This window comes from Dendrobium catenatum, unplaced genomic scaffold, assembly GCF_001605985.2.
Source record: "Dendrobium catenatum unplaced genomic scaffold, ASM160598v2 fragScaff_scaffold_586, whole genome shotgun sequence".
In the NCBI taxonomy this organism is placed as follows: Eukaryota; Viridiplantae; Streptophyta; class Magnoliopsida; order Asparagales; family Orchidaceae; genus Dendrobium; species Dendrobium catenatum.
In genome coordinates, this window is record NW_021319048.1 from 1,057,342 (window position 1) to 1,069,097 (window position 11,756).

General features: G+C 35.0%; 1 protein-coding gene across 2 annotated transcripts in view; it reads left to right on the forward strand.

Annotated features, from left to right (window-relative positions):
- Positions 1–9,557, forward strand: part of LOC110099002 (DNA repair and recombination protein RAD54) — a 57,367-nt gene extending 47,810 nt beyond the window's left edge. For both annotated transcript variants that reach the window (XM_020826025.2, XM_028694881.1), the window contains 3 exons: positions 6,218–6,413; positions 6,503–6,601; positions 9,224–9,557. In XM_020826025.2, the coding sequence (XP_020681684.1) occupies positions 6,218–6,413; positions 6,503–6,601; positions 9,224–9,523 (595 nt within the window). In that variant the 3' untranslated portion in view covers positions 9,524–9,557. The remainder of the gene's footprint in view (positions 1–6,217; positions 6,414–6,502; positions 6,602–9,223) is intronic.
- Positions 9,558–11,756: the final 2,199 nt, after the last annotated feature.

Consider the following 11,756-nt stretch of genomic DNA (forward strand, 5'->3'; position numbering starts at 1 on the left):
TCTCTCTTTCTCTCTTTCTCTCTAGGCTTGTGGTCGGCACAGGCAGAGGTGGAGTTCAGAGGAGAGGTATCAGGTGAGCAACGATAGAGCAGCGAATGGGGAGCTCGATCGCATGGGAGGAGTCGGTCTAAAGCCTCAGTTTGCTTGGGTATTTAAAGACATACATGGGCGCTTGATCGAGGCAGATCGCAGGATACCCGGGCTATTTCGGCGCCGCTTGCAGAGCTATCGCGGGATTTCATGCTGGATTTGTGGATCTAGGTACGTGTGCTAGAGATTTTTTTTGTTCATGTGTACAGAAGTCAACAATTTAATTAAAAATGATCAAATTACCCTTTCATTTAATATCATTAACTCCAACATTGAATGTTAGGACAAAAAAATCTCATTTTAAAGAGTTGAGGGACTAAATTGGTCTCTCAAAAGAGTTGGAGATTATTTTGGACCTTCACAAAGAGTTGAGGACTTGAGGGACCAATTTTGTTCTTTTCTCAATAGATTAAATACTAAGGAGGATGAAAGATATATGTATAAGTTAACCAAAGAAAGAGATAGTATTAGTAAGTATTTAGTTACAATAAAGTGCATTAAGGGTGAAGATAAAAAAGTGCTTTTATTAGAAGAGGATACTCAACAAATGTGGATAAGATATTTTGCTGAACGTTTCAATGAATATTATGAGAATGTGATTGACTTTAGTGATCTTAGGACCCTAAATGAAAATAAAGATTTTTGTTTTTATAGATGTATTAATAAAATTGAAGTTAGAGAGGCTTTAAAGAAAATGAAGTGTGGAAAAGCTGTTGTAACGGATGACATCCCAATAGTGATGTGGAAATATTTAGGGGATGAAGGAATCTCTTGGTTTACTAAACTTTTTAATATTATTTTGAAGACTAAAAATATGTCATATAAGTGGAGAATGAGTGTTTTGATTCCTATTTTTAAAAATAAATGTGATGCACAAGATTGTGCGAATTATAGAGGAATTAAGTTAATGTGCCATACTTTTAAATTATGGAAAGAGAGTTATGGAGCTTAGGTTGCAACGTGATACTAATGTTTCACAAATTAAATTTGTATTTATGTCGGGTAGGTCAACTATGGAAGCTATACTTTTATTGAGATGTTTGATGGAGAAGTATAGAGAGAATAAGAAGGATCTACATATGATATTTATTAATTTAAAGAAATCATATGATAAAGTTCCAAGACAAGTGCTATGGGGAGTTTTAAGAAAGGAAGGGGTTAATAATGCTTGTATTCAAGTCAAATATACAACCATTTCCATTTCTTTTTTCATTTTCATTTAATGTTCACGAGTACAGCTTCCTGGGCCAGTACCATACAGGGATAAACTCCTGTAATTTTGCATGCATATCCTTTTCCCTTTATCATTTGTTTATTTATATTTTTTATTTATAATATAGGTCATATTATTCTTTCATCGTTTTTTACTTATTTTCTTATATATGTAAGTATTGTATATCTATTTCTTTTACATATGCATTTATATCCTTAAATCATGTATTTGATACATTTTTCTTCTACATATTCATTTAAAGTCAAAAATTCATCATCACATATTCATTTGAATCTTCTCACCTAATAATATCAAAAGATAAGTAAACATTACTTTTAAAATTTAAATAGAAGTTTAACAATAAAATAAAAAATGCCTATACACAATGGTAATCACCCATAATTATCATAAATATTCATTTTTGAAAGAAAATGAAAATACAAATATAAAATTTATACACAATTATAACTACCCACTTTGATTCTAAACCTTGATCCGTGAAATAACTTTAGGCAATAGAACCTAAAGACATACAAATATCAAATGATTATTATTATTTTTAACTTTTCATAAACATTCCTCTAATTAATTCTTACCTTAAAATAAATCACTTACTTTTCCTTAAGAAGGAAATTCCAAAGCCCAAAATTCTTCTTCTTCCTCTTCCAATTTCTTTCTCTTTCTCTCTCAGTTTCTTTCTTCTACCTTCTTTTAAGATGATAAATCATTTCATAAAATTAAATCTCAAAAGATGTAGAAAAAATGCATAAAATGTGAAAACCTACCTTCTTCTCCTCTCTCTCTCTCTCTCTCTCGTTCGGTTTCTGTCGCTATCTGTTCGTTTGCATCCAAAGGAATGAGAGAAACGAGCAAATAACGAATGAGTATTTATTTTCCCCCCACGTACGCAATCCTTCACTTTAAATACTGAACCGAGCCTTGTTGAAATCGCGGAGCACGCTCCGCCCAATCGCGCTTCCTGTCCTTCTGCTCACTCTGTTGAATCGGGGTTTTAATAGAAGCTCAACTGAACCGGCCAACTAGACCGGTCTTTACAAGGGAAGTAATATTTATGAAGATATAATGCATAACGTCAAGCTCAACAAACTACAAAATAACGGCCGAAACATACAAAAAAAACTATAAAATAGGAATTACATTTGATTTGAGGTTGCTTTGTTTTCTAGACTTGGGAGGTGAAAAGGCAAGAAGTTCAAAAGAGTACAACAACAACAACAACATCAAACCTTTATCCCACTACGTGGGGTCGGCAAACAAGCAGCAGGGGGAGAATAGGCGTGTTGATGCTTTGTCTTATAGAATTGGGAGGTGAAAAGGGGTGTTGATTTAAAATTAATATTGAATATTAGATTAATTATAAAATGGAAGGTTAAGATTTAGAAATAAATGAAATTAAAATCTTTGGCATTTCTATTGGCTCTTACTTAAATGTAATTAATGTAAATAAAATAACAATTAAAATCTTAAAAAATCTTAATAATCAAAATGGAAGGCTAGGATTTTACTTGAGTAATTAAAATAGAAAGTTATGATTTTATTTGAGTGGAAACTCAATTCAAATCCCTTTTATAATAGTAGTATTGATTTATAAGAGGATGTTGGTTTTAGCATAGCAGTAAATGTGGCTAGCATGAGTTTAAACCATGGGTCTCTAATTGATCACATGAACTTCATGACATCCCCTTATATTAGCTTTATGTTGGTCATACTATTGAAGCTCATGCCTCCTTCATAGCACTTCTTCTGCAATTGCTTAAGCCACAACTTAATTATTGTAGAGCATGTCTTTGCTGCACATTTTGGATGATTCTATAGATGTGTTTTCAAGGGTTATGCGAACCTCAATTATGGATGGATGGTGGAGCTCAAGTGACTTCATCAATAGATTCTTGGGAGTAGCAAGATCAACAACTATGATGGATGTGTTTTTCAGGACCTATGAGAATAAATCTGTGGTAAAAGGTTTTTAATCACATACTAAATGGAACAATTTGTATTGCACCTCGATATTTTTGCTCATGGATTAAAAGTTTTTGATTCCAAATATGAAGCTTGAAGAAAATTTGTAGAATTGTACCTCGATATTTAGTTATGTATTTTGACTTCATTTAGGGGCTGTTTGTGTAACACCCCACAATAGAACTACACTTTATTGCAGTGCAACAATAATAATCATAACATTTCCATCATTTATCTCTGAACTCTTTTGAATTCATTTCAGATCTAAATAAAAGATCATATAATATCGTTCGGAATAATAAAGGAAGCATCTAATAATTCCCCAAATTTCATCACATCAAAGACTTTGTACAGAGCCACTAAGGAAATCCAAAACAATTCAAAATAAATCAACATTAAAACTTCTTTACTAACCTTAAGAGTAGATTTCAACTTTTAAATAAACAAAAAAAAACTTAAATACTTGCGTATCAAACTTCTTCCACTTTTCCTTTCCCTTTTCCTGTAAAAACAACCAGTAAAAGATAACTGGTAAGCTATGAGGCTCCGTAAGTTATGCAATTGAAAATAGTATTAAACTCGCATGTTAAAATTTTAAAACAATAAACATGAATGAAATTTAAACTATTAGAGATACTACAAATATTTCATTTGGCATTACCTTTAACTATTATCTTAGATCCATAATGAATATCAATTTTCTCATTAAAATATTTGGCTATTCTTTCATAAATAAATTCAATGGAGCCCAGGAAAACCTGGCATTATCGCCATTGAATTTCATAGAGGTCCCTTTTGCCTCTTTAGGGGTCCCTTTTGCCCCACCTGCTATGCAGGTATCATTTCTTTTGGGGTCAAAAATCAGCGGCTCCCTCTATTCCGTGATATCTGCATTTCATTTTTCTCTCCCATTTTATTCTCATGCCGTAACAACACTTATCCAAAGTAGATAAGGTTAGGAGAGTGGGCCCCAAGCTATAACTGCTATTTACCCAAACTATGCATCTATTCATAATAAAAAAAAAATTTACTTATTTAACTGAAATTACATAATCCATTTATTTTCTATTATTAATGTAACAAATATTTAACATTAAACTTACCTATTTAATATTAATCTATTTAACAAATAGTTAATCAATAAATTTGAATTATAAGTAGCATTTAGCAACTCACTTGGTTATCTGGTTGAGTCTTACAGTTTGGTTGCCTGCAAAGTAAACGCAGTGTAAATTAAATGCAGTGTAAAGTAAATGTAGTGCATTCCAAATATTTTGAGGCTGTTTGGTTGTCTGTAAAGTAAGCACAGGAGAACTGTTTCCCTTGTTTGATTAGATATATCCAGAGTAAAGTAAGATCAGTGCATTTGTAATATTTTTTTTGTCATTATAACTAATATATTTATAAAAGCAGTGATAAATTTTTTTTGAAATTATATGATATAATATTTGTGATTGAGAGAAATTTAATTTTAATTTTAGGGATTAGAATTAAAAAAAAAGAAGGAACCATATTTTTTACATCCTTTTTTCAAGGAGGTGAGAGATTTACCTTTTATATATAATTGGATCAGTAAACTGTCATAACCAGTTCGTTCTGTGCCCGTAAGATTCCTAAACAGAGCTAAGTATCTCTGCTTCGTATTTTCCTAATAAGAAAAGCATACAAGATGGATTGGGTGAGAGGCTCCGCTATCGGACGAGGAAGCTCCAGTGCCGTCCACCTGGCCTTTCACCGCCGGAGTTACCCGGCTCCGACCATACATGCCGTCAAATCTGCCCCACTCTCCTCTGCCTCCCTTCTTCAGCGCGAAGAGGCCATACTCACCGAACTACATGGCTGCCCGCAAATCATCTCCTGCTTCGGTCACGACATCACTACAGATACTGCTGGTGGCGGAATCAATCGCCTCTACAACATATTCCTCGAATACGCCGCAAGCGGCTCCATCTCCGACGGCCGACGCCATTCGCCGTGCCGGCGGTGTTCTGTATACGCTCGTTTTGTATAACTAGGAGTGTCACTGCCATTGTGACCTCATTCTTAGTCATCGGTCCCATCTTCTCCAATTTCTTCTTCGCTAGCTTTGGCTGGGAGTGGGGCGGCGGTTGAGGCAACCGAAGCCCGCACAATTGAGATCCAGGGAGAGACCCCATATTTTCGAACATGATAAGAGATTCCGTAAGAGAGGGCGCGGGATCTGGTGGGAAGAGGTCTGAGGGAAATGGATGCGGAGGATTTGCAGAACCAGGCGAAGCGACGATGCGGGAACGTCAGCACGATCTCAAGAATGGAGAAGAGAGCAAGGAAGAACAGAGAAGAAGGGAGAATATATGTCAGCTTCGGCGAAATCATCCCCCAACAGCCGAAAAGAATTTCTAACCCGCTCAATTTGAGCGGGTTTCGAAGTCGCGCGAATTGCCTCCCCTAATACCCCGCTATTGCTTCGGAGGTATTCCTTTCATTCCGCTCAAAATTAACCAAACAACCGAAATTAGTAAATACCTGTAATTGTTTTACTTTACCCTCCTAATTCAGACAACCAAACAACCCCTTAATCCATCTTTTGATCTATACTATCTTTGTTACTCTTTGATTTCTTCTTGAATTTTTGTCAGTTTGGATGAGCACTTGATGATTATCAACACAATATTAGATCAAGCGGCAACTTCAAGAATCAATGATGAAGACAATCTCATATGATCATGTTTTTATGCTTGTCGGATTAGAATTTCTTCACTCATTTGATGTCTTAATTCTTCATTTTCTTTTATTTGTACATTTATTTGACTTAGATTTACTTCTGCAAATGTTTTCCTGTTACATCGTCAGTTTCTATCATATTCTGCAAATGTTTTCCTGTTACATCGTCAGTTTCTATCATATTAACCATCTTATCCTATCTATGTTTTATTCTATTTTAAATTTCTATAGGTCTGAGATTCATGAAAACATGAACTGTGCTCGTTGCAACACTAATGCTCAAGAAGTGGAAGACAACAACGGTTACTCGGATGTTAGGAGTAAAGATTCAAGTGGAAGCTGTCAAGTAAATCAATCGGCTGATGACATTGGTGGATTTGCCGAACTTGCTGGATGCTTGCACAAGTTAAAAAAATCGGAAAGACAGGTTCAATTTTGTAAATACACTTTTTTTTTTAAGGTTGAACTAAGAGTCATTATTTGTCTTCCATTTACTTTGTCTGAATCTCAATTCAGATTGGGTGCCCACTTGAGGAAGACTTAAATAACTGGGGTCATCACTCCATCCCTGAAACTCTGCCAGATGCGATACTGCATGCCGCGGCTGGTGATGAGGTGTGTTAAATTCTTATATTTTATCTTTTCTTGTTTTTGCCTTAGGAAATGATCATGTGAAAACATATGAAAGTCAGGCTTTCGCAGTTTCGCTAAATTACTTTATTAGCACTCCCGTGGCAGAGTAAAAGGACTTCTTTAATCTAGACAAATTAAAATAAAAAACGGCCATAATTAGGAATGGGAATTACAGCAAGCAACAGATAAAAATCCTAATTTAATTCCTTGAAAATTCAACTTTTAATGCCATGCTTTCCACAAGGGCTTTAGGCTTCATTTGATACAGCTTTCTTACTTCTTAAAGCAGTTTTTCAGTACAAAAATTTAAATTTTTATGCTAGCAATATGCTTTAAGAAGCAGTAAGAAAGCCGTCCTAAACAAAACTTTAATCTCCACATTTGCCACACTTGTAGATATTTTTAATTCCCAACTTCTTGAGTAGGTTTAAAACCTTGATGTAGGATGCCCTCTGTCAGCATATCAATGGCTTCCAAATATGAGCACAGGTTATACAAATTGTCACTTGTTCAAACTTTTCCTTTAAAATGTACATACTCAATTCGACATTTTTTGTTTGATCATCATGGGCATGATTCTGTGTGATACTGATTGTAACTTTTAGGTTGCAGAACAATTTTGTTGGACAAATTTTTTATACTTCTAGTTTTCTATTAACCTTTTCAGCCAAATTTCTAGAGCAAGTACTCTCAAGTCAATATTTACACGAACAAAGGATTATTTCTTACATTCCCCGTTAGTACAATAGCTTAATGTTGACCGGTTGCCATGAATATATCTCGTCTAATCTACATCTGTAAAAGCATTAATTCTCCTTCTTTCTTTTTTCCCCCAAAACATTCATTTTCTCTGTTAATTTAAGTATCTAAATATAGTGTAGGCAACATTTTGATGATGTTTAGATGGTGAATGCATACTGACTTACAATATTGATTGTAAATGCAGTTTTTAGCTTTTTTGTGAGATAAATATGTTAGTCTCCCAAACAATCTATGCGACCTCCCGTTGTTTATGGGAATTCCATCATCTATTTCTCTTATACTTCTGGTCTACGTCAGTAGGTGTTTTGGTTGGCGTGCATACATACATACCTATTTCATTCAACAACTTCAATGTGTATTTCCGTTGGGAGACTAGCCTAACTTTCTTGCTTTTGTCTACTTGCATTCCTAGGGAAAATCTAGTTGTCTCATACAAATTCAATGTGTATTTTCAGTGTGAGACTATCATATATAGCATTAGATCCCGAGACAAAAAGTTTTTGATGTTTTGCTTTCAGATAGTTGGGATAAGTCTAATTATGACTATGATTTTTAGTATTTAGAATTGGGGTTGGCGTAGGTCTTTGAACTATATTTTACTATTTTAATGTTATGCAACGAATAGATGAATGTATGTAACGGGGATAACATTGTTGCAAGTCTATTTAACTGAAACAGTGAAACCTTAAATTGCCTTAGAGCATTTACCCTATTATTGTTACTATTATTTTATCATGATAATGATTTTTGCCTTTTCGTATGCTTTCACTAACTTTTCTTAGTGATTTACGAGTCCTGAAGGAATTTTTTTTTTCTGAAAAATGAACCAAATTTCTAGATTTGCATATGGAGTTAAAAACCTCTTTTCGGAGATGACAATTGGATCGCATGGAATTCTGTTGTTCTATGGAAAATAAAACCGTTATTGCTATTAGGTCACAAGGCTTAACTTGATACCCGGTCTACTAAGGCTCATTAATGTTCATAATCAAATTAGCACCCAATTTAGGGAGCTTGACATCTAATTGCCCTTGAAGATTCACCTGTTTATTTATTCGTGTTAATGAATTTACTTGTTTTTTGTTTGATAAGTAGTTTGGTAAAAAATTAATAGAAGACTGTTTTGTGTTTGTTTAATTTACTTTATTTAATTTTTTTAACATCACACTTAATGTCCTTCCTCTGTATTCTTAGTGGACAATATTAACAAAACTATGAATATGAAGGAAAATCATAATGATCATCATTAAATGATATATTGACTTTATTCTTATTTTAATGCTTTTGAATTAAAAATAAAAATAAAAAAATGCTTATCAATTGAATTTTTCAACGTCTTGTGACATACACGTGTTAGGTAACGAGATTACAAGTATATAATATTTGCAACTTATATTTATTAGGCTTGATTAAATTACCACTACCACTTGAGCTGGATTAAAATTAAATACATAAGATTGAACAAGATTTTAAAACTGAAGCTCTGTTGGGGTTTGACAAATTTGAGTTGAGCAGTAGTTGGCTTGGCTTTGTTTATGGAGAAATTATTCTGTGTGGATGCCGAACACAGTTCACCGTTCGGAGACCAACAAGAATACGTCACGTCATCAATACCAAGCCAGATACTGAACAGTACCGAGCCGCAGTACTGAGCAACACCGAGCTGGGTACCAAGCAGAGGGCGACTTGCACATTCTAGTTGATCTCTGGACGGCGTTCAACATTCGCACGGAATAATTTTCGCTTTTTTATGATCCTCTTTCTTCATTTCATCTATTCTTTACATTTTCTTTTTCAGTAAGGTAATAGAATTTCTTTTGCATGCTGACCATGTATTCACAGGTTACGTTTGTATTTACAAACCAAGTGGATGGTAAACTTGTTCCTGTAGAATCGACAGTGAAAACAGCAGCCAATCAAGCTAATGATCAGGTGCCAATTAAAGCAAAGCATACCGAATTCAATGAAAAAGCTGGCAGAAATAGTCCTCGAGCATCGGCTGTACGTACTATTGTCAAAGGATCTTCTAAATTTCTTAGAACATCAGTAAACTCTTTGCAGTCTGATAGAGTGCAAGCAACGTCCTCTCACTTTTTATGCAGAAAGAGTTCTGTTTCAAACTCATCACATGATTTTATTTAAATGCTTTGGCCATATATTTTTATCTTCATGAGTATTTACGCAGCATCAAAATGATTTTAGTTTCGTTTGAAACAGTTTTTTTAGTGCAATTTTTTTTAAAAATTATTTTTAAAAGAACTTTTTGGTTAAAAAATTATTTTGATAGACAATAAAATTGTCCTAAACAAAATATTACTCATCTAACCGAACCCTTTTGATGCTGCAAGAATATTTCCAAGGTTAAAGTGATCCAGCGGATGCTGCGTAATAAAGGGCAAAGTGGTGTGGCGTAGTGCTACACCGGTTTCGACTTCAGGTACTTAATCTAACAATTGATTTGAATCCGAGGGACAAGGAAACCAAATTTATGTCGAGCATTTTCTTTTCGAAATATCCTCGGAGGTTTGGGAAATGCTTTTACAAGTGCAATTTTTTTTTATTGGGATTTGTACATATATAACACTTCAAATTATTATAAATATATATTCAACACTCAAGTTTTTTTTATTTACTGATTTGCCACCTAAAATCCCATTTTCATCTATTCTAAGACTTCGTTACAACCCAGTCAAAAATCCACATAAGTCCGATACTGCCTTCCCTGGCCTCTCTTCTTCTTAGGTCGGCAAGGTTTGCTCTTCGTGTCCTCAATTATGTGAGCGACTGTTCGCATGAAACGAAAGATGGTGTACGGCTGATAGGAATTTTTGATGGGTTTGTAATGGAGTGTTAGAATAGATGAAAATGCGGAGTTTAGGTGCTATATCAATAAATACAAAATTTTGAGTGTTGAATATGTATTTACAATAGTTTGAAGTGTTATGTATGTAAAAATCTCTTTTTTATTTTTTTCTTAGAATCTTAGTGAATTTAATAAAATACCCACATATTTATTTATTCATATAGGAAATGATCTCTTTGGAAATATAGATTTTAAACACGTCTTTCCATTTTATAGCTTCTATGTCTTTCCAGCATCTTTTATTGTTTTTTTTTTTGGGATTTTTACATACATAACACTTAAAACTATGCTATTTACTCATTTAACACCTAAAGTTTTCTATTTACACACATACAACTTAAAACTATTTCTCATTTCTAAAAAACCACTCCGTCCCTCTCTCGCCGTGAAATCCCGCTGGACTGAACTTCTCTCTCCCGGATGTAACTTACAGCGTAAAGAATGGTAAAAACTTCAGTCCCGGAGTGAAAAGCCCAAGCCTGAGCTTTGCGCTCGACGAAGGCGGCTATGATCAAAAACTGGATGACGCCGAAAAAACAAGTGTACGAAGTGACGAAAAGCCTCGCCGGATATTTCTTAAGAACCGTCAGATAGATGCACCCAAGTGTCCAGCTTTTGCCAGCCTTCGCATCTCCTAACCAAGTTTCCGCCACCGCCACCGGCTACGCAGGCTAGTGTGTCGATCACCTTCGCGATGACGTCGCGCCGGTCCAATCTCACTTTATCTATTCTGATATGATTCACAAATAGCACACCGTTAATTTTAACAGTATAATTCAACAAGATCATTCGAGGAGGGTCAATATAAGATGGTTGATTGAAAGAATATTTATCAGACTTTTAAAAATATCCTTGCGGGGCAAGCCGGGTTGAATTCTATATTCAAAGGTCTCTGCGACGAAGGTGTTAGAGACAGGGCACCTTACTAAGTAAGAATAGGTCTGTTGGTGCAAGCCGACAGTAAGAATCTGGAAGAATTCATCCGCAATGCCTTTACGAAGGTGTTAGAGAAAGGGCATGATCATGTCGATAGCATGATCGTGGAGGTGGACGAGGATCCCATCGATATCTTGATCGAGTTGGCGAAAGACACGGAGGCACTTGCGGCGATGGAGAGAGAGAAGTTTAGTCCGGTTCTGCGACAATGGTGTCCGGCGGCCACCGGAATAGCGTTGGTAACGTTGCATAATTGCTTCGGACAGGCCGTCGTCTGCGGTGGAGGCCCGATCGCCGGAACTCCGGCGTGGAGGGCCTTGCGAAGTTCAGTCCAGCGGGATTTCACGGAGATTGGGACGGAGTAATTACGGAGTGGTATTTTAGAAATGAGAAATAGTTTTAAGTGGCATGTGTGTAAATAGAAAACTTTAGGTGTTAAATGAGTAAATAACATAGTTTTAAGTGTTATGTATGTAAAAATCCCTTTTTTTTTTGTGCTGCTAATTTACTTTTATAATAGCTTTTGACTGCATTACTCTTTTTTCTTCAAAAGTACAAATTTAAAAATTATTTGCC